The sequence below is a fragment of the Crinia signifera genome, chromosome 2 (genome assembly GCF_055691185.1).
Source record: "Crinia signifera chromosome 2, ASM5569118v1, whole genome shotgun sequence".
Taxonomy (NCBI): Eukaryota; Metazoa; Chordata; class Amphibia; order Anura; family Myobatrachidae; genus Crinia; species Crinia signifera.
Window position 1 is genome coordinate 57,321,623 of NC_139218.1, and position 23,374 is coordinate 57,344,996.

The window sequence follows — 23,374 nt, forward strand, 5'->3', positions numbered from 1 at the left end:
TGGTGTGTACCCTACATAAAAACAATGCAGCCAGTATTTACCCTGCACAGAAACAAAATAACTCACACAAATCTAACTCTCTCTATACGTTACATCTGCCCCACCTGCAGTGCACATGGTTTTGCCCATTTTCCAAACAAATTTGTACTGCGATCAGATCTGAATAAAGGCCAATATGTAATAAGCATTAAGGTGTGTAGCATAATATATAATAGGCATTACGGTGAGTGTCATAATATGTATTATACATTATGGTGTGTTGTATAATATGTAATATACATTACCGGGTGTTTTATAATAAGTAACAGGCATTGCGGTTAGTTATATAATAAGTAATAGGCATTACGTTGTAAATTGAAAGTTAGGAAGGAAAGTTAGCCAAAATCACACAGTGTTAAAGGGGCTTGCGATATCGATGTGCGGTTGGTATCAGAAGTAGAAATAGACTGTGCAGCACAGTCTATTTCCACTAAATCCTAGAAGAGCCATTCTGCACAATGCAGCATGCCCCCCGTGCCGCCATAGCCCACCGGCCGATGCTTTAGCACCGATGTCTCTAGCAATAATGATGTAGTAATCCTGCCTACTGTTATGAAGGCTCCGCCCATTGTTGTTTTGGTGCTGCACACATGAGGCCCCTTCCAGAAATATTCCAGGGCCACTTTTAGTCCCCGATCCGCCCCTAATGTAGAGTATGATTGTTTTGCAGGAAACTCTATCATAATAAAGCCAGAAAATGTTTTGCACTGCTCACCTTATAGACTAGTATAATCAAAATAAATCTATATATATACACTGTTGGTAATAGCTGTAGGCGCCACTTTCCTGGTCCGCAAACCTGAACTATTCAACTTCTATATTACAAACTAGCTACGTGGAATAGATTTGTATAATGATTCATGATTAATATCTATGGACAGTTGCCAAAAGACTTTACACTTGAGTCCAATACAATTTGACCTCTTTAGTTGCCCCTAAGGAGACTGTTGAACTTTCATTAAGGCAGAAGCATAAATTAGAAGCTTCTCAAAGCCTTGACACACTTAGGAACCAACTGTGACCTCCTGGAAGGCACTCGTGAACTTTCATTGTCAGCATTCTCACCTTGACTTTGTATAAACATATAATTCCGGATTACCCACTTAAAATAACCTTCTCGGAGAAATGAACTTTCCAGTCCTTCCTTAACTTCCCTCAAACCCGTTAGCTGTACTGTAGACTCCACAGATGGTTTGTGGATTGACTTGTGTACAGTACATGCTAAACCTGGTCTTAAGTTTTGCACAGCCGTCCAGGTTCTGGATAACGCAAGGGTCCTCTCTCTGCTCATGAAAAATGGAGCTGAAAATTGAATATATACCAACGGGGGAGATCATCAGATTAGTCAACCAGGATGGAGACTTTATGTGCACCAACTGCAAAAATGTAAGCTTGTCTTTCTAATTATAATACTTTATTTCTTTCCTCTTCCAGCAATGTCGGAGTTCCTTTAATACAATGCATTCTGATTAACTGTTTGTTAATCCGCATATATTCAAGCATTAGAGAACCTTGACATTATTTGTCCTCTAGACAGGATTTGTAATATCATCTTTCCAAAAGAAAAAATGTGAAGAAATGTTTGGCAATTAGTTATTCATACAAGTTCTATGAGGCGTGTCCAGACATGCTTCTATTGTTGCTCAATGTAACCATCTGCTTATGGATTCTGTCTGATTACAACGCGGTGGGGGGGGGGGGGAGATTAGAAAACTGTCATAGTCAAATGTAAAAAGGTGAGGAGAAAGAGATAGGTGATAAGGGTGAGTGGGTGAGTGGGTGAGTGGGTGCAGGAAGAATGAGATATAGTCAGAATTGCTGACTTTGTGGCTGCACCCTCTTAATCGGGGTAGCCAGGTCAAAAAATCAACTAAAGGTGTTGGTGGCATAGCCTGGTAAAGTGGGCGGGGAAAGGGCATGACACAACAGAACAGGCTGTGGTGGGGTTGTGGCTTCACAATCACATTTCTTTAACCTTCACCCAACCCCCACTATTACGCAATACCGAGATTAAAGGCAATATACAGCAGGAGGCGAGGCAATGATGACGTGATTCCGCATGACATCATTGGCTACTTGCCCCATTTCAAGGGCCGGGCAAATCCAGGAGACTTGCCCACTTCCCCAGGGGACCGGGACCACCACCCGATTTTCGGATGCCTCCTGGTCCTCCCAAGACAGTAGGCAAGCATGGATATGTGTTTGAATGGGTTTTTTTGTGTGAAAAATCATACCGAGCACAAAGTAGCTCCAATAATAATAGTGTTTATTTAAGGTTTACATTCATGGGTTCATTCTGTTCTGACGCATTTCAGATGCAAACGTTTCATTTTAGCATGCAGTGAATTTAGGTATTTTTGCATAAGTCTTGTCCAGACCTAATAGGGCTTTTCAAAGTGGGAACTGGGTGGTAAGAATGCGATCCCATGTAACCACCATGACTTGTGGGAGTGTCATGGGCATGTATTAAAATATCCTCACAACTCTGAGTCACAACTACACTGAAGGGAAGCCTGTTTTTAATGTATCTCTTATATGGTAGTATGGGGCTCGTGCAAGGGCTAATGATAATGGTGACACTTGTGGCAGCTGGTGGAAAATCAATAAGCAGCATTGGGTTTCCATTTGCACATGCACTGGGTGTGGTATAGTGGGCTGACAGTCAGGATCCGATGGTCAATATTACATCATCGGAAACCCGACTGCCTGTACTCTGACGGTGGGGCGAGTGCATCGAAGCCGCTTGCAGGCATGATGTCTTGTTTCACTCGCCCCAGGTTCTACCTCTTTCGGGGCCATGGACCCCCACAGGGGAGAATAGCCAGGATCCCGACTGCTGGGCATTTAACAGTCGGGGTACCAATGACGGTATACTGACCATCAGAATCCCAACTGTCGGTAGGTCATCCGGCACCCCATGCACCAACCCCTGCATTAGTGGAATGGATACGAATATTAGCACAAGGCAGTAAATCTGGCTTCTGTGGCTGCCACAAATACACACTGTATGCAATTTGGTGCACCTAGGGATACCAGGCAAGGTTAGAGTTAGCATAGGTGCCGATTTATGTTTTTGCTGGTGGGTGCTCAAGCCAAAAATATAGAGGAGTGGCTTCATGGGGAAGGGGTGTGGCCACAAAATAATACCAATTTATATAACGGAGCACATTTGTCTCCAATATTCAAATTACGGTAACAGAGTTCCACATACATAAATGCCCCCACAGTGCAGGTACATAAATGCCCACACAGTGCAGGTACATAAATGCCCACACAGTGCAGGTACATAAATGCCCCCACAGTGCAGGAACATAAATGCCCCCAAAGTGCAGGTACTTCATGGACAGAATACACTCTTCCCGGCATACTGTTTCCAGGTGACGGGTCCGGCAATGTGGGTGCTGCAGCCGCAAATTAGCAAGTTAATATGGCGGCCCAGCAGCGGTACTCGGGCCCGTGGGTGCACCTCAATTTCCGTGGGTGCTCGGGCCCTTGAGCGCCCACAGAATCGGCACCTATGCGGGTTAGGATACGGGGAGGTAGAGTTAGGGTTAGGAATTTAAAAAGGAGGTTTAGGTTAGGCTGTAGGGTAGGAGGGTTAGGTTTAGAGTGCGGGAAAGGACGGTTAGGGACTTTAGGGTTAGGGCTTGGCTGTAGAAATAAATAATTATAGATAGATTATAAATCCAGGCCTGCACTCTTTTTAAAAGTTCAGTGTTCAAGATTAGTATCAGGGCGAGTTTGCTTTTTTTTGTTGTTTATCAATAAGCTTTATAGAATTGTCTTTTGTCCTGACTGTCAATAAGGTAGTTTATTAGACTTGAAATTGAAATTAAAATATGTAAATAAATGCATGTAATTTCATCTATCTGCATTATAAACACAGGCAATTAAATAAAATTGCTACATTACATTGCATATATTTACAATCCATAACAGAATGCATTTCATTGTATAAAGCACAGCAAATGCATACGCTCAGTAAAAAGTCTCAGAATGGTGGTGATTGTTTCTTACAATGCCATTGGAACTGGTGGCTTTAGTAGACTGGCATTCTCTTTAGTATACACAAAGTAATGCAAATTAGTATAGTTGCTCCAGTAATATATAGTGTATTGGGTTATTGCTTATATTAATTGAATTTTGATATCAAAACACTTTCTCCATAATCTACAGAATGGGGAGCAACGTTGTTTAGACGTGATCTTTTTGCCCGAAGGCCTGTACGACTGCAAAGGCCAATGGTAGGAAGGGTTAGTTACAATGGCAATACAATATATGGGCATATCCTACTTAGAGAACAAGGCAGCTATAAGATAGCAGTTGTAATACAGAACAGGGGGGATAATATATAATATAAGGAGAGCAAAGCAAATGGATGTATAATAGTTGTATAATAGAGGTGGTGCAAGGATAGAGTTTTACAGGAGGGTAGAGTGTGGCAAAGGTTGAATATTAACAGGAGAATATTGATAATATGGGATATGCAGCTGCCTCTCTCCCCCACCCAGCACACACCGCTGGGATGGAGAGAGAGGCTGCTGCAGTGGTAGTTAGTTCTCTCTCTCTCTCTCTCTCTCTCTCCATGCAATGGGAAAGCGGGTCTCCCTCCAACAGACCCAGGCCTGGGTAAAAAGTGTATGCCCCTTCCCCTCTTGGCACCACTGCATGTGTCACAAAGCACACAGGATATGGAGCGTAGAGCTGCATAGAGGGAGCATTGCTAAGTAGAGATTGCCATCAACCATCGGTGTCTAAAATGTCTATGACCAATGTTGAATACTTGATGGGGGAGAACCAGATAGTTTCTCACTATCGATAACACAAAAATAAGGACATTTTTTTTTTTATAAATTGCCAGGAATTGGAGCCTACAACCTTCAGTACTGTAATGCAGGGGTGACCATCAATGGGCGAAACCACTGATGGCCAAAACCATTGATGATTCCCTTGCCGAATTGAGGTTACCCATCAATGATACCATCAATGGCAATCATCGGTGGATAACTCGCTGATGGTCATCCCTATGGATAAGTGTATATAACGTAGAGAGAATATTTGCTTTAATTCACCATTCACAGATTCCTACCTTTGTGCTGCATATACATGATACAGTATGTTTATTGAGATTTTGGAATGTCACTTTATCCCCAGCACTTCATTAGTTACTAATGTGCTCACTGGTTTTCTCTATTTGCCACAAAGGAAAGTTCCTTGCAGAGACCTTTGAAAGACAGGAAGTCAGCGAGGAACAGAGTTTTCCTATTTCATGTTTTATAATTGCAGTGTCCTAAGCCTGCATGAAGAGCGTATTTTGGTTGTGTCCAATATCCGGTCATAATGATATCCATTGGGTCTTTTCTTTCTATGTATCCTATTATTGAAATGCATTATGATTATGTGATTTTTGGTTAGTTTTGAAGGCCGATTTATCACCATCTGCCTCCTCGGATGCAGATCTGCTGTGATAATATCGGCCCAATTCACAATGTCATAATTGACTACATACTGTATGTTATCGCATGCAGAGACAAAGCTTGTGAGTAATCTCTGTCCATGCAATACTGTAGGTCTCCGCAGCATTAATAGGGTGTTTTTCACTTAAAATACCCTGACCATGGGTGCCAACATTGTGCTGCTACCCCCGCTCCAGCATCCACTTCCTATTGCAACAAATCCCTCCCCCCACAGCTACACCCCTCTGAATGCTATGCTAACCTATAAAGCTATATTTTTATTTTTTTATTTTATTTTGATCATAATAAAAATTCCCACTCAACTTTTGGAACGGTATTAATTAACTTTTTTTTCTCCATTCTCACTAGAGGGTAGGTGGGGTGGGAATTAGACTGGAGGGGGGGCATATTACTGGCCCATATTTTGGGATATAAGTACAATTAGGGGTGGGATCTTACCCGGGTGTGGTCCTCCGGGGGAAGGGGGAGCACTGTGACTCCTTATCTGGCCTGACCCACAGACAGGCACTGTGCATGGGACCAATGTTCCCTCTAATTTTACGAAGGTTGTGTGCGGCAAAAGATTTTTTTGTGCAACTTTGGAAGGAAATTTAAATTTTTGTGCGTCACATATATATAACTGGAAAATGATGTTCAGCATTTGTGTTAACTTTATTTCAAAATGGTATTAAACATTTAAGACACAGCCCACAATGTAGTTAAAGGGCGAAACACACATTAATTGAGTCCACAACTGCAAAAAGGGTCCACTGCTGCCTTGTGCGCTCTGTTGTAATGTCTGTGCGCACGCTCGTCGAGTTGTGTGCGCGCGCACGTGCGCACAGCTTAGAGGGAACACTGCATGGGACCTGCACGGACCCCAACGCCCGGATGGATCGTACCCGGGAGATCCCTCTCTCTTCATTTTAGAATGCATAAGCTGAGTTAAATTCAGTTATATTGTAGATACTAACATAAAATTAAAGTATGTAGACTGTTGAATGAATTTACACAATACATTATTAATATCGGGGTGATCAGGATCAAATTTGGATAATGTAAAAGGACTAGTTCTCCTCAATGGTTAGAAAACGAGGTATGGGATATACCAACATCAAACTATGGAGTATTGTATTTTGTCATACAGAATTATATATATAAATCACAAAATGATATTTATCTGTTAAGTGTTTTTATCTAATACAGTGTCAAGAGAGATTTATTTGTAATGTTCTAATATGGCCAAAAACTTTAAAATTATATGTTTATCTAAAATTAAACATCATACTTTTTTTATTTTGTTGGTTAGGTACACAAAATACCATGTATTTCCAACTGTACATCAGAAAAATAAATACAAGCAGTACTGTCTGCAGTATGCATACAACTCCCTTTCACAGTCACTTTAAGTATCTAGAGCAGGCATGTCCAAACTATGCCCCTCCAGCTGTTGTAAAACTACACATCCCAGCATGCCTTGCAATAGTGTTAGCATTCCCTAATAGCAAAACTGTGGCACGGTATGATGGAACTTATAGTTTCACAACAGCAGGAGGACCATTGTTTGGACATGCCTGATCTAGAGTGTACACAAGTTTTGATTGGAAAGTAAGTAATTTCACTTTCAGTATGCTTGCAAGGGAGTTTTATTTTTTAGTTATGTTTAACTTAAATAGGGAAAGATGGAGGTAGGGTCAACAAATGTTGTTCTAAGAATTTTAAGAATACTTTACTTAAGAAATTTATGTATTCATTATTGGTCCGATTGAGCTTTGTTAGCATAGCAAAAAAAAAAAACACACACACAACTGGGCAAAGCCATGTTGCATTGTAGGTGGGGCAGATGCAAGATGTGCAGAGAGCAGTGGCGTGACTAGGGTACCACAACCATGGTGGGGGAGGGGGGCGGTGCTAAGGTGACACAGGGTCACAACATGCGGTCTGGCCATCCAATTGGAAACTGCTAAAACTGCCCTGCAAAAATGTCTGCCATCTTGTTGGAGACGTATGATAGAGGTTCTACTGGACCTCTAGCATCTGTCAGGAGTGGTGTATGCTGTGAGCCTGCAACCCCTGGCAATGACAAATTTCTAGTTACCCCACTGGCAGAGAGAATTAGATTTGGGTGGGGTGTGTTCAAAAAAATCTAAATTGCAGTGTAAAAATAAAGCAGCCAGATTTACCCTGCACAGAAAAAATTATACCCGGCCCAAATCTAACTCTCTCTGCACATGTTACATTAGCCTGCAGTGCAACATGGTTTTGTGTAGTTGTGTGCTTTTGGAATCAGGCCCCATGTCCTTATTAAGATAAAGAGGGAAGTCATTGGTTGACTTTGTCCTATTACCGAGTTCGATGGAAATCGGTTGCATTTACCTTTTGGTGAAATTGGGTGTTTCGTGTGAGCAGTGTCATTAGCGTGTATTATGAGGAATGGCTATGCTTATGATGACCTTTGTGGTGACTGGTGTAAAGTCAATGGGATTCTCTCATAAGATAATAAATACAAATATGTACTATCTTTAATTTAGTAAGACCCTTTAATAGGTAGTCTATTCAGAGAGATATATTTGGGTCATATACACTGACCTTTATATTGTCACGGGGCAATGATGGGTTAAATCTGAGATGCACAACAGTTCTGTATATGGTGTGTTGGTTTGAAGTTCAATGACATAGCCTTGATAAATGGGAGAGAAAGAAGAATCAGCCAATCAGCTCCTAAGTGCAATATTACAGGCTGTGTTTGTAAAATGACAGGAGCTGATTGGTTGGTAGCCTACAGTATGTCTCTATCCATTTAATCTCTCTCCGTTTTATCTCTCTCCTAGACTTAGTACATCTCCAAGATAGAATCTAAAATTTATTGTTAACAAATCATTCAAGTTAGTTTCAACCAATATCATCTTACATGGATGTATTAGTCTCTAGTGTGTTTTACAGCTTAAGCCTTCGACTTCAATCTTGAAATGACTTTGGCAATGGATGTAGATAATTTGCATGTGGGCTGCTCTATTGGAGAATTGAATTGTAGATCGCAGTGGGTGCAGTCACACTTCAGTATTTATATGTGGTATCTGGAGACATTTGTGAGGCCTTCCAAGTATGCTGAGAGCACATTTGTTTTTATAGATTAATGAGTGTTGTTGTATGAACATTACATCTCCTTGAGCATTTTTTTTAAATAGCTCAAATTCTAACTGAAGTTCAGTGATTTCTTTGCTCAGACGCTTCCTGGTATTTGCAGAGGTCATCTGTTTGTGCTGTAGTGCGTCATTCCGAGTGCCTAATGCTGGTCTTTCAGATTCTTTTGGCTTGACAATTTTAGTCATTTTATAAGGTCAGAGACTGATCGATTGATATATGTTGAAGGGGGCGAGGGGACTCTATAGCCCCAGCCACACTACATGATACCGATATAGTTAACAATATTGACCGTGGGTGGCCAATATTGCACGTACACACTGTACGACATCGGTAAACAATATCCTTCAGTGATGTCAGTGGGACCCGTGCATCGTTAACAAAATTGGGTGTACCCACTAGACGATACAGTAAAAGATATCACCCAGAAAGCCTTTCTGAGCAATATATATAACTATATCCTCTAGGGCAGGCATGTCCAAACTATGGCCCACCAGCTGTTGTGAAACTACAATTCCCATCATGCCTTGCCACAGTTTTGCTATTAGGGAATGCTAAACCTATAGCAAGGCATGCTGGGATGTGTAGTTTCACAACAGCTGGAGGGCCGCAGTTTGGACATGCCTGCTCTAGGGTGTATGGGGCTTTATAGGAGTTGCAAATGCAGGCCAGTTTTCTTATGTGTCTTTGAGACAACTTAAATTTACATAGGGAGTACCGAAACTTGTGCCTAATTCTGCATCCTTATCAGATCTCTGAAAATCACTTCACTGAGCATGAGTGAGAACTTAAACTGCAGTCTAGGTAGCAATGGTGGGCTGTGACAACATGGCAGGGTAGTGGCCAACCATGGGGGGGGCATGAACCCTGTGCCCCACTAAAAATTACTGCCGCCACCACCATAGAGGAGATATATTCAGGGGAGCACAGCGTGCCCAGCACTACTAGGTGCATATTCTGGGAGAGCTGGCATGCAGTACAGCACGGGCATTATGTGTGTCACTGGCACTACAGGTAGCATTATGTGTAAGCGGCCATTGCGTGTATATCGTTACCTGAAAGTGCTGTAAACTCTGGCACCAGCAGGAAAAGTGCAGAAAGCGGCATCTTATGCAATGAAACCCCTGGCAATGAGAAGCTTTACTGCGGGGCATCCTTTGTAAGGGGCATCTTCAGTGGCGTAGCTTGTTTTGGGGCGCCCCCCCCCCCTCCCCGCCGCCCCCCCCCTCCCCGCCAGCCTCCCCACCCCGGCCACCGGTGCCCGGTGTACCCCCCCCCAACGCCGCAGGCTTACCTGTCTGCGCGTCCTGGCTCCCCTCCTGGCTTCAATTAATAATTCTATGCAGACGGACCACGATAAAATGGCCACCTCCATACCACAGACAGTTTCAGAGAACAGTCTGCTTTATGGGGCGGCCATTTTATCGTGGTCCGTCTCCATAGAATTGATTGAAGCCAGGAGGGGAGCCAGGACGTGCAGACAGGTAAGCCTGCGGGGGATGGGGGGCGGGGCATTACTATAGCACTGCAGCCCCCCGGCGCCCCCACATGCACAGCGCCCCCACCCCCCCACCCCCCCCCCACCCCCGCGACCGCAGGGGCTGCGGTGCTATAGTTACGCCACTGGGCATCTTTGTGTGTGGGACATAAATTGTGTCAGTAGCATAACTGTGTATGGCATAATATGTAATATGCATTACAGTGTGTGGTATAATATGCAATAGGCATTACAGTGTGTGGCATAAAGAAAAATAAGCATTATGGTGTATGACACAAAGTGAAATAAGCATTATGGTGTGTGGCATAATGTGTAATGGCATAGTTGCCTACTCTCCTGCATTCTGCAGGAGACGCCCTGAAATAACACCAATCTCCCTCTCTCCCTCATTAGTCTACCAATCTCCCTCATTTCCTCTAGCCCATATTACATGGTTACATTTTTTGGGGAAAAAGGAATGAGAGATAGCTACATTTACATTGAATCATCAGCACTATTTCCCAGCACTATACCAAGTATAGTAGCTCTTACTAACTGCTTTTGGGGCTCATCTACATTTGGATATGTCATTTTAAAAGATTTCTCTCAGATGTAGCAGTATATACCCACGCTTCTAGGTGCCACGTTCACAATCTCTTTTCACAATCTCTCCATATATGGAACTAGACACGCCCTTTGGGTGGAGCATGACACGCCTCCTTAATGGGGCTCTGTGCAAAATTCTACTACCAATTCCTAGCTCCCTCAAACTAGTTTTCAAAAGTAGGCAAGTATGTGTAATGGGCAGAACGGTTTGGGTGCCATAATGTGTAAGGGGCATTACTATGAGACGGAAAAATTACTGGAGTGGGTAAAACATGCCCTTGTTCCGGGAACCATGGCTCTTAGCTACACTTCTTAGGGCTGAATCAGGCTCTATATCTGCAGCCCAGCATTGAAAATCATGTATCATAGCCAAATACCTTCCCACAGATTATGCGGAAAAGTGCCATTTCATTTCAAAATGAAAAGCAGACAACTGTCCCTGCTTACACATAGGGGAGGTGATGCCATAAGTGAATGCAGGGAAAAGGACAGTCTGGTGGCGTCAGGATCTGACAGCGAGCCAGGGAAACAACACAGGAGGAAAAGATTATCAGATAACACTGGGACACCAGAGGAACCAGCTTTACAACACAAGGTTCAGTCTTTCTGAATGAAAGGTTTATTCCTTTCAATTTATGCTGGCTACAAACTATCTACACTTATTTATTATACAAAATAATTATATGAATGCAAATTATGATGGAACCATTTCCCCAGCCTGCAGCAGCAGTAACTGTGTTTGTGACCATGCTACAAGGGCCCTGATTCACGGTCACTGGGAACACGACAAATTCGACCTTGTTCTGATGTTTGGGAGTATTTGCACGCAGGGCTGTTCGCTGCGGGGAGGCAGGGCTGGGGCGGACAGGGGCAGGGGTGTTGCTGGTCCATAGGAACGCCCATAAAATTCATTTTATGGGCGTGCCCGTTAAAACGCTGGGCTTTCCCATGGGTGCGTGGACGGGCCTGTGCCTGCTGGGGGTGGGCAGCTGACGTCACAGGACGTCAGACGCCTGCCCCGTCTTCGTCGCAGCGCTTGTTTATAAAAGTCAGCTGAGACAGACTTTTATTTGCGAAGGCGAACATCGAATGATTTCTCCTGGTAGCAGAGGCATGTGTTCTCGTACACATCCCCTTGCATGGTACTGAGGGGATTAGGCAGCGGGTGCAATTCAGCCAGGAGGTGGCTCAGGCGCTCGTTAAGATGCGATATTCGCAGCTTATCTAGTCAACCTGAATAAGGACCCAGGAGTGTACTCTGTGGACAAGAGCAGCACTAACTGTGTGTGTGCGCACTCATGATGCAATGTATGTACACAACAGTAGCAGTAACGCTGGGTACACATTGAGCACTTCCCTCAGACTCCGATATATTTAACTATATCGACGGTGCCACAGGAGAATGATATTTATCGTACACACTAGCTGATATCGGTCAGTGACGTCACCCACTCCCTGCTCCGTACATGCTGTCGCTAACGATATTCTCATTTTGAGCTGCATGTACAGTTCACAGGGGTGTTTGTTAACGACCCAAACTTACACGCATCGTTACCAAAACACATATCGTTGATGATATAGTGCCCAGTGTGTACCCAGCTTAACTCTGTGTGGTCGGGATGCACTAGGGCAGTGGTTCCCAACCTGGGGTACTAGTACCCCTGGGGGTACTCTGCAGACCAGTTGGGGGTACTTGAAAATAATTTTGTTAATGGCGGAAGATGAAAAAAAGTATTTTGATGGCAGAAGAAGTCCCATTGCTATTGAGAAGAACCATGTTGTGTCACTTATGGTTCTGTCTTCAGCATCTCATTGTGCTTTTGCCTGACCAGCAATCCAATGGGAGCTACCCATGCTGCCCTCAGACATCAGCGATCATCTGCCCTGCACTGACACGGGTGGAAGAAGCAGCGGCATTAATCCTGCAGGTGTTAGTGGGAACCCTGGAGACAATACACAACCAGCGGCCAGACACGGAAGGGCAGGATTCCTGTCCGCTCCTCCTTAATATAAGGACATGCATAAGGATATGAATACCGCTCACTTCCACTCCACTCATAAGTACTGTCTATATTTTAAATTGAAAGGAGGGGGTACTCATCAATGAAAAGCCTAATCAAGGGGTATGGGAGAGAAAAAAGGTTGGGAACCACTGCACTAGGGAAAGGAAAATGTGGTAAAACCCCCGTTTTCGGTTTTTGCGTATTACTGTTTATACTGTATTTCCCGATGCACTAATGAGATTCACTCTGCAGAGCTGTTTTAGGGATCTCTCATAGATCCTTCCCAACATGCCCAGCGGGAGCCGCAGTCACTCTGCAGAGCAGCCGGTGATTGCTGAAGAGATGCTGTACGCTCTTCAATGCAGGGAGTGAGGGAGCCAGCGGCTACCCAGTCGCTAGAGAAGCGCTGGGCACACCCCCGAAAATGATAAATCATGCTGCAATGAATGTAATCTGTGCACAACAGGAAAGGTCCATAAACACTGGACGACTATGCCCAGTGTGTATGGACAGCGATGATAGCGTTCATCGCTGCGGGCAAAGCCGCTAAGTGCACACACACTGAGTGGCTTTCCCCCTGCCCGGCACCGACGGAGGGGGCGGCATTGCATAGCCGTTCTGAAAGCCGCTCATCTGCTGGTATAACAAGCAGATGAACAGCTTTCCCGGCGATGTTGCGGGAGCGCACAGCAGCGCTCACCGCTCATCGCCGGGCCATGCACACTGGGCGGCTTTGAGCTGAAAGCCGCTGAAACCTCCTGTTTTGAGCGACTTTCAGCTCAAAGTCACCCAGTGTGTATGGGCCTTTACTGCTGCAATAATTGTACTCTGGGACTGATTCAGATCTGATCGCTGGGCTGCAAATTCGCAGCCCGAGTGATTTCCAAACAACAGCGCATTCACTGGGTCCCCCTGCGAACAAAGGCGAACAAAGGCATCACTGGCCATTTGCAAGGGGATTGAAGCCAGCGGCTGTTTGTGGGCAGCCCGCCAGCGTTTTGTGGGAGTGTCCCGAAAAACACAGGTGGTTTATGCCAGCAGCGTCCTTCATCTCCCCACGCCCATTGTACCGCCGAACAAGTCTTGACCTACTTGGTGGCTGTGAACAGGGAGAAAACCATTTGATAAGTGATTGCAAAAGGTTACCTTTGTGATTCACATCCCAGCAATTAGGTCTGAATCAGGCCCTTGGTACACAGCAGCAGCATTAACTGTGGGTGTGATCATGCTGCAGTGACCTGGAGTTCCTGGACCTATTCTTCCAGAGAAATAGTACTGGCAATAACTACACTCTGTGCCCAGCAGCAGTAGCTCTCTGTGTATCATCGTGCTGCAAGGACTGTACTCTGTGCACAGCAGCAGCAAGCTCTCTGTGTATGATATGATCATGCTGCAATGACTGTACTCTGTGTATACAGCAGCAGCAGTGCTCTGGCACAGACAGGTTTTCCTCCTCCCAGTCCCAGGCACTGTACAACTGTCACAACTCTATTCTAGGGTCATGGTGGGAGGGGCTAGCTGTAACACCGCCCCGCCGACTCCAGAGCAGCACCCAGGCTAGAGCGCGCATGCGCAGTGAGGAGAGGCCGGACCGTCCCAGGGAAAAGAGTTTGGAACTCCCGGCGGAGTCGCCGCTGCACACTGACCTGCACTCAGGTGAGATGCCGGGGAACTGGGGGCGCAGTGACCGGGTGCCGGGACCTATGGTGAGCAGTCACGTTTACAGCTCCGCTTGTGGCTGAGAGAATGGATGAATGGGAGAGGGAGGGGGGAATCCTGACTAAAAGTGAAAAGTCCCATTGAACACAATAGAACTATGTGGTCATTACAGGTAGTAGTGCTTGTTATCACATGTGGCTGTGCATGTCCTGATGTGAAGACCTGTATCCCCACCTCTGCCATAGGGGGTGTATTCATGCATGCATAATGCAGATCACCTTATTGCAAGGTGAGTGCATGCTGTGAGGTGCCAGCCACACACACTTACTGTACATGCCAGGTAATGGCAGATATGTACAGTGCACACACTGGGCATACATACATAACTATGTATGTCAGATTGCTGTGTTTGTATAATGATTGTCTGAATGATGAGTAACATTAATAGAAGTTCCTGCAGAAAGGTGTGTCTACAAGTCTATTCTACTACTACAGCTAAGCAAGCAGATGTGGAATTACAGTCAGGTTAACCTTTTAGTTTCTGATCCTATGTATTTCTTGTTAAATATTATGTGAAAATATGTCTCTGTCATAACTTCTGATGACCATGATAAAGCTGGTGATTGGTGCAGTTTGTCACTTCTATGTTTTCTTTGTAATGTGACATTTCATAAGCAGCCTGGCATGCATCTGTGTTGCTTGCATGTCGCGCGGCTTCCCACACTGGCGCAGCGTCTGATAGTGGTATGCTGCAGTCAGGCCTGCGTGGGCCCCGGCTGTTATTTTGATATCCAGAAATAGTCCTGCAGCTGTGCTTGTCCCCGGCTGTTCTGGTACAGTGGCCTTACTCACAAGTCATCTTCTTGATGCTTCCCACTGTGTTTGTGTATGGCTGAGCCTTTGTGATGGTAAAGCTGTTGGGTATAATTATATGATATATGGGACAGGTTTCATTCACAAAAAAAGATGCAGGAATAAAATGTGTGAACGTCATGTGGGAGGAGGAAGATCAAGAAATCTTCCCTATTTATTATTTGTGCAAATTATAAGACATTAGTGAAACATGTTTGTAATTAGATAATATTCTGGTATTGTTAATGGCAACACTGCTGGTAGTAATCGGAATGATTCTGTCATATGTGACAGGTGTATGTTAAACTGCTGTTTCTGGCAGCATATTGGAGTTGCTACTTACCCAGAAATTGCGTAGTTTGGACGGAGTTCTAAATCATGCAAATTGTTGTTGTGTCAGACTCCTCTTCACATGACGGGGACATGCATATTCAACTTGCTTTAAGCAAATGACTTGGTTTTAAGTTGTACACAGTTCTCTTCATTTTGTCATTACATAAAGGCCGTTGTACTTAATAAAGAGTAATTGACTTGCTTAAATCAGGAAGCAGGTTTTGTAATCTGCTTATTTTATGCAGTCAAGCCTATTTAATATAATTGTCTCTGTTCTGCTTCCCATGCAAAGTGATCATTAGCTATAACTAGTATAATATTGGCTGCTCATGGTTGCAATTGCTACATGGAAGTCTTTGTTAATGAGGCTCTTGTCTTGGAGCAATTATTTCTGTCGTCTGTTCTTTCAGGTTTCATTATAAATTAAAGGAAATTTTTGTGTTCTCTAAAGCCCCGTACACATGGGGCAACCCCACCTCCATGCTGAGCAATGCGCTTAAGCATGATCGTTCAGAACATGTCGTGGTACACCGGCAGTGCACGCGGCAATGTGTGCTGAGCGATCTGTGCATCGTGGGGCTTTGCCTATTGCAAAGAACAGTCTTTCTATAGCTGTGTACACACGGGGGCGAAATATTGCTCAGCAATATATTGCTCAGTGTCTCCTTTTCATCAGCGACCAGAGATGGTCGCTGATGAAAGGGAACCTCTGCCGGGGGAGCCACAGAGGGAATCAGCTGGTCGCAGGAGCAAGCTCCGGAGACCTGCGATCATAAGGGGGCTAAAAATGGGAGCGTGCACGTGGCGATTTATCGCCAGTGCACACTCCAATCACTGGCAATATGGTCGCTCAGGTGATCCCGCGCATCGCGATTGCCCGGGGCTATGCACACGGAGTGATCAGTGCTCCATTTCTAAGCAATCTAGTCAGATCGCTTAAGGCCACCCCTTACACAGGGAAGTCGGACCTGATTTCGCTGGCCAGGCTACAAGAGAATACAAAAATCCCACACAAATGAATGGCATCTACTGATGCGCACGAGACCGCACATTGAATCGAATGTTATACACATGTTATTTGGGCAGATTTCACCCAATTTCTCAGGCCGATCCGCCAGAATCGGGTGAAATCCGGCCCAAATCGCATAGTGTATGGGAGCCTTTAGAAATGAGGTGAAAATTGACCTGTGTATAAGCCACTCTAGCCTTCTATGTGGCCCCCAGTCATAGAACATAGATGAGTGTAGTCCAGCAAACTTTATTGATTGACCATAAGTTCATTTGAAAGAAATATATAATGTAGACTGGAAAAACCTAAGTGGGTGTTGGTGATCAAAGCAGTCGATCAGACTGATCAGTAATGGATATTAATTCTGCAGCTCTATCCTATGCTCCTTATACACCTCCCTTTTTTCAAACAAAAAAGCCGGTAACATGACAGTTAGGAGCTAATTGGCTGACTTGCTATCGCCGGCAACTGGATCACCAGGCTTAAAAAATCTGTGCCTTAATTGTACCTGAGTCACATATAGTAGTTTAGGATGAGAGAAGACTTACATCCATCAAGTTCAGTCTTTGCTTGAGTCAATTTAATATAATCATCTGAACTAGCATAGATAACTTTACAACCTGGCTTGTTATGGTACAGTTTGGGAATCTGTGCATTACACCACAGGTTCTCAACCTCAGTCCTCAAGTACCTCCAACAGTTCATGCTTTGCAGGTCTCCACACAGAATCACAAGTAAAATAATTAGCTCCACCTGTGATCTCTTAAGATGTGTAAGTTAATAATGGGTGCACCTGTGCACCTGCCAGGTGGTCTGTAAAACATGAACTGTTGGGGGTCCCTGAACCACTGAATTACACCACCATGATGTCCATTGTCCAATTTAATACCTCAGTTTGATTTCTTGTATGCTAAAACCAGAAATCTATATTTGTGTAATGAAATTCTGGAGGCCATATCTCCAGAAGGATATAAATACATTAGAGACTGTACAAAGAAGGGTAACTAAAATGGTGCATGGCCTACATCACAAAACGTACCAGGAAAGACTAAAAAAACGTATATGTATAGTTTAGAGCAGAGAAGGGAAAGGGGGGACATGATAGAAACTTTCAAATATATCAAGGGTTTTTGGTACAGGTGGGGGACATTCTTCACAGGAAGAGGAGCAACAGAACACGAGGACATGCACTGAAACTAGATTCAGGGGAAATTTGAGGAAGAGGCGGTGGTAGAGGCAAATTAATTAAAAAATTTAAACATGCTTGGAATAGGCATATTGATATCCTTACAAAAAAATAAGGATCAAAAATGGTTTGAGGTAACATGTTTAAAAAAGGGGCAGACTAGATGGGCCAAGTGGTTCTTATCTGCCGTCAAATTCTCTGTTTCTATGAAATGTCTGCACGGTATAGCATGCTGTGGTGGTGGTGGTGGTGGTTGTTATTCTCTCACACTGGGCCAAATGTATCAAGGTTCAAAAAGTGATAAATACCCAATCAGCTCCTACCTGTCATTTTTCAAACCCAGCCTGTAACATGACAGGTAGGAGCTGATTGGCTGGCTGTTTTTCTCTCTCCACATTATCACTTTTTGAAGTTTGATACATCTGGCCCAATATATAATATCTACTGAGTGCTTACATTAGGAAAATAAACATTTTTGCATTAAATATCAAGCATTAGAAATACAAACATGTTTTCACGTGCTGCTCTATTGAGGGGAAAAAGTTCGGTCAGAAGTCACCTTTGGCGCATATTTGTTTTTACGCAATGATTTGCTTTCTTTCTTCAGTGCAAATGAACTTGTGTTAGGAAGAGGGACTTGGCTAGGTGTGACCATTCTCATACATGGTCAGAAGTACGAATGTAAACTGCAGTATTCTACTGAGTATGTTGGGCATGATGTATGTTTACTAGTGATGGAGTAATGGCAGGTGTTGTGGAAAGGAAACAAGAGCTGGGTAAAATAACTCTATGGGCAGATAATGGAGAACGCACACACACTGCATGTTATTGGGGCCTTCTAGACAATATTTTCTGTCAAGGTTGACCAATTAGATAACCGGAGCTGAACGTTTCTGGCCTATACAGAACACCATAAAAGCTGTAGCGATACATTACATTACGTCTGAAATTTTTCCCTTCAAAATGTAAATCTGCCATCCACACTCTAGGTCATATTTATTAAGCCTGGTGAAGTGATAGGCTTGTACGTTATCACCGGCCAACTTTATCAGCCCCTAACTGCTGTTGTTCATCCCCAGACTGAAACCTGACAGTTAGGTTAGAGTTGATTGGCTGGTGTTATCACCGGTTCCTTTTTACTTCATCAGGCCTAATAAAAATGCCCTTCAGTGTGATGCGCACCATGTGTTTTGGACTAGATCGCATCGCATCTAGTTTAAAACGCATGCAAAGTGCTATTGCAGTGTGCGTTTTGTACTAGATGCGATCCAATCTAGTCCAATAAGTACGCGCAGCACATACTGTTTGTGCAATGCAATGTGCGAGGGAGCGTGCATCGCAAGCCCAAACCACTCTGTGTGTGGGCACCCTGCACCTGGAGCGAACACTAGATGGCAATATGCCTGATAATGGCTGGCTTTATTCCTACTATTGTCACCCTTGATTTTGGATGCAGTTTTATGTCCAGCAAAGATAACTTTTGTTCCCTTACGCAGCTAGGGTTGTTTAAAATGACTGGTAGATATATTTTGTGTTGGTTTTAGGATGGAGTACAGTTTTGTAAACGGGACCACAAATGAAAGAATAGGGTTTGCTCTCGCGCCTTAATATATTTTCCAAAAACCTTAGTGCAAGATTTGTGTTTGTATTGTTACATTTATGTATTGCTTGAGCATTGTTTTGGGTAGTTAGTCTGTCAGATTTATTCAGCACATAGCGGCTGCATGACTATTCCTGCTGGGAGTTCCATGTAATCATGTGTTCTGCTGAACTTGACACGACCAAATTCTCAAACTTTCACTCTCTGCAATCTGTCCTATTGATCTGGGCTTTCTTCCAGGAAATGTAGCTACCCCACCTAGATCCTTCCTACCTGAGCAATCAGTCATTATCAGCAAACTTCCTTGAAAATACAATTAAAACATGTGTTAAGTCAGTAAACATCTCTGAGAGGTTTGGTTACTCTACTGGAGAGCACGGGGTATTACATGTGTGTTGGCTGGGCAAGTCCTTTGCACACGCTGCTCTCTATCAATACCACCTGCTTGGAACATGGTCGTAAATTAAAGTTCAGGTGAGGGTGATGATGGCAAAACACGTCGGTGTGTTCTCATTTTTTCTTTGAATATGCTGCAAAAATGTGTGTTGTCCTTCAGATAGGATTATCTGCAAAGCACTTGTATGACATTGTGCTGTTTAGGAACACATGGATATGACAGCACTAGCTTACAGTTAAGAAGGTTATGCTGGTGGCCTAGTAAATGTGTTTAGTTTAGTAGAAAGATGTATTCCGCTAATTTATTATGACTGAGATTTTTTCCCTTTCTCAGTATCTTCTGTGCATGCTGTTATAGTGATAATTTCTATGTAACTGAGGGGAACGCAAAGAAAGAAAAATTGTAATGATGTCACCAGGATGTGGTGTCTGGTCTTTTTCACATAGGATTTATTTAAGCAAAATCCTTAAATTCCTAAAATGCCTTTTGAACCGTTACATAAACAGATGAGGTGGTGGAGAGCGGTCTGTTCTATGGGGAAACGGTCTGAAGTTGGTGCTTACCAAAGTTCATCCATGCAATTGATACTAAGGGAAAGAATGTGCGCTTATTCACTGCATAATGAGCTGCTGATGGAGCTGAAAGTGACACTGCTTTTGCTGGTACTGATTACTGTGCACTGAGTCTCGCTTACCTGATTGGACGTAGGGGAAGTCACTGAAATCCTGGCCACTTTGCAGAGGTCACCACAATAGAAATATATCATCCTGTTCTTTTTTTTTTCCCCCTGATCATCTTGTATAGAACATTTATCCTTTTTGTTTTATACAAGCCCATTGTGCTCTTGCCCAATGCAAATTAAATACATTGAAATTGTACAGCCTTAAGACATTTTAAGCATTGTATGTACTATGTAATGTAATGTGTTTGTTTGTTAAAACTCTGCTGTTATGCTGGCTGTTTAAAGCAAACAAAAACAAAGCAATCGTATTTACAGATGCACAACTCACATTTCACCCTAATTAGGGACGAGATGCGGTCGTTAGGTCGTCCCAAGAAATGTCAACACTTCTTAGGTCGACGCTGTTTTTTTGTATGTTTATTTCCCCGCTGTGGATCCAGAACAGGCGGTATTTCATGCCCTACCATCCACTAGGGCATGGAGGGAGAATAGCGAGGGGCTGCCGTACACTTAGACAGTGTCCAGAACTAGACGTCTAGATCAGGCTTGTCCAACCTGCGGCCCTCCAGCAGTTCTGCTATTAGGTAATGCTAAAACTATGGCAAGGCATGCTGGGATCTGTAGTTTCACAACAGCTGTAGGGCCGCATGTTGGACATGCCTGGTCTAGATCAAAACCCCCCCAAAAAATATGCATCGACCACTTGCATTGTCGACCTTTTGCCTGTCGACCTTTCTTGGGTTGACCTAACAAACCATACCAGAATGGTGAAATATAAAAGCAAAACCTGTTGGTGCACTCATAGTAACATGTTGCATTGGCACTTATATGAATTTATAGTATAGGGCAGATAATATAATATATATTTCTACTACCGTAGGATAACACTTCTCTCTTTACAGTGTAGAAGCGCTGCAAAGATATGTGGTACTTGTGTATTATCACGGCGCCCATCGCATCACATACCATAAGGCATGCGATGCGATATTGCGCGATGTTGTACAATGTCATACAATTTTAAAATTGTATGGCATTGTATATGGCATACAATGCGATGGAATGCGATTATAACTTGTATAAGCACCCTAATGGGTGCTTACAATGATAAATGCACCCCCACGCCACCCCCAGTACAAACGTGAACCCTAAGCGTGGCGAGCGCAGAGGTACGCATCCTACCCCCACTATCCACGTCGGCGTGGAGTTGATTTTACAAAGTGGACGCGCATAACTTCACAGGTATACGCGTCCGCTCGCCACGCTTTGGGCTCGGTGGCTCGCTGTGCTCGCCACACTTTATAAAGCCAGCTCCATGCAGACGTGGATAGTGGGGGTATGAAAAGGTCGTAGGACGCGTACCGCCGCCCCTCGCGGGCTCGCTGCGCTCGCCACGATTCGGGTTCACGTTTATACTGGGGGGTGGCGTGGGGGTGCATTTAACATTTGTAAGCTTATACAATTTTTTATCGCATAGGGAAGTAAAATCGCATCGCAGTGCATGGCATGCGATGCGATTAAATATCGCGCAATCACATATTGGGGGCTCCGTGATAATACACAAGTACCGATATGTTGAATTAAAAGTGTACTGCATACACTTGTGCAGGCAGACGTGTGTGGCCTTAAGGTCGCGGCCTGGCCATTCTCTAGGACAGTCCTAACGTGTAGGGGCATGATTGGGTACACTGTCCGGAACATATATTCTGCTCACAAAACCGCTACACTGCATTTTGCAGATGTTCTCTGCAAGCCTTGTACAATGCTGAGTAAAGCAACGGGGCCCATGGGACAACTGGGTCTGACAGGTTCTTTATTGACTGCTGAAACCTTGCAGTATTGTAATGTCCTGTAAATTATGATTTTATTAAATGCGCGAAGGAGGATACAGTGATAGGAACTGTATAAATCTGCTATATTTTACTAGTAAAACAGCAAGGAAATATTGATTTGTTGTTGTTTCTTGTTCATTTAGCTGCAGGTATCCAGGCACCATGTGGAAGGTAATTGCATGGAGTTACTTGGTGTCACTAGGCAGCAGCTGCTCTGGGCTGAACATTGTGTGTGTGTGTGTGTGTGTGTGTGTCATAGCCTGTTTTTGTATTACTTATTTTCCATTTCTCTTTATTATACTTATTGACTATGCATTATTGATAAGCCTATTATATCCTTTGCTATTTGCCTGCATTGTATTCACCAAATAGGGTGTTTAGTTAATTATTTACAGTTTCTTATATAGCGCAGCATATTCCGTTGTGCTTTACTCATTTGTACCAAACCTGATCCAGCAATAAATGTGTGGTCCACCCAAGTTTATAGTCTGGGGGGCATTATCAGGGGCTGGATCTGCACAATTAGCAGACCGCCAAGGGTTTTGTCATTTATGTCTGTATGGGCACATTATATAGTGAATTAAACATGGAGCACACCTGCATTTTACCTATAGTCTTTAGGGGTCAGTGGTCTGCTGTAAAGTTAAGCTGGGTACACATTAGAGCAGGACAGGCCAACCTGTGGCTCTCCAGTGGAGCTTACAATCTATATTCCCTACCACATGTACACGCACACACAGACATTCTAGGGTTAAATTTTTTGGGAGCCAATTAACCTACCAGTATATTTTTGGATTGTGGGAGGAAACCGGAGTACCCGGAGGAAACCCACGCAAGCATGGGGAGAATATACAAACACTGCACAGTTAGGGCCATGGTGGGTATTGATCCCATGACCTCGGTGCTGGGAGGCAGTAATGCTGACCATTACACCATCCATACTGCCCAGCAAAACTGTGGCAAGGCATGATGGGATTTGTAGTTTGACAACATCTGGAGAGCCACAGGCTGGCCAGGCCTGCTTAAAGCAACAGGGATTCGTTCCAATGTCAGAACGAAGCACTCTCAGCCCAGATCTCCCGTACACACTGGAGTGATGTTA

General features: G+C 43.9%; 1 protein-coding gene across 3 annotated transcripts in view; it reads left to right on the forward strand.

Moving 5' to 3' along the window:
- Positions 1-1,277: 1,277 nt before the first annotated feature.
- The window catches only part of MYO1C (myosin IC), a 141,654-nt gene continuing 119,557 nt past the window's right edge, over positions 1,278-23,374 (forward strand). Inside the window, exon 1 of one of the 3 annotated variants that reach the window (XM_083172177.1) lies at positions 1,278-1,425. In XM_083172177.1, the coding sequence (XP_083028303.1) occupies positions 1,336-1,425 (90 nt within the window). In that variant the 5' untranslated portion in view covers positions 1,278-1,335. Of the gene's footprint in view, positions 1,426-14,242; positions 14,432-23,374 lie in introns of those variants that run through there. The other 2 variants (XM_083172179.1, XM_083172176.1) reach the window with 2 other exon arrangements.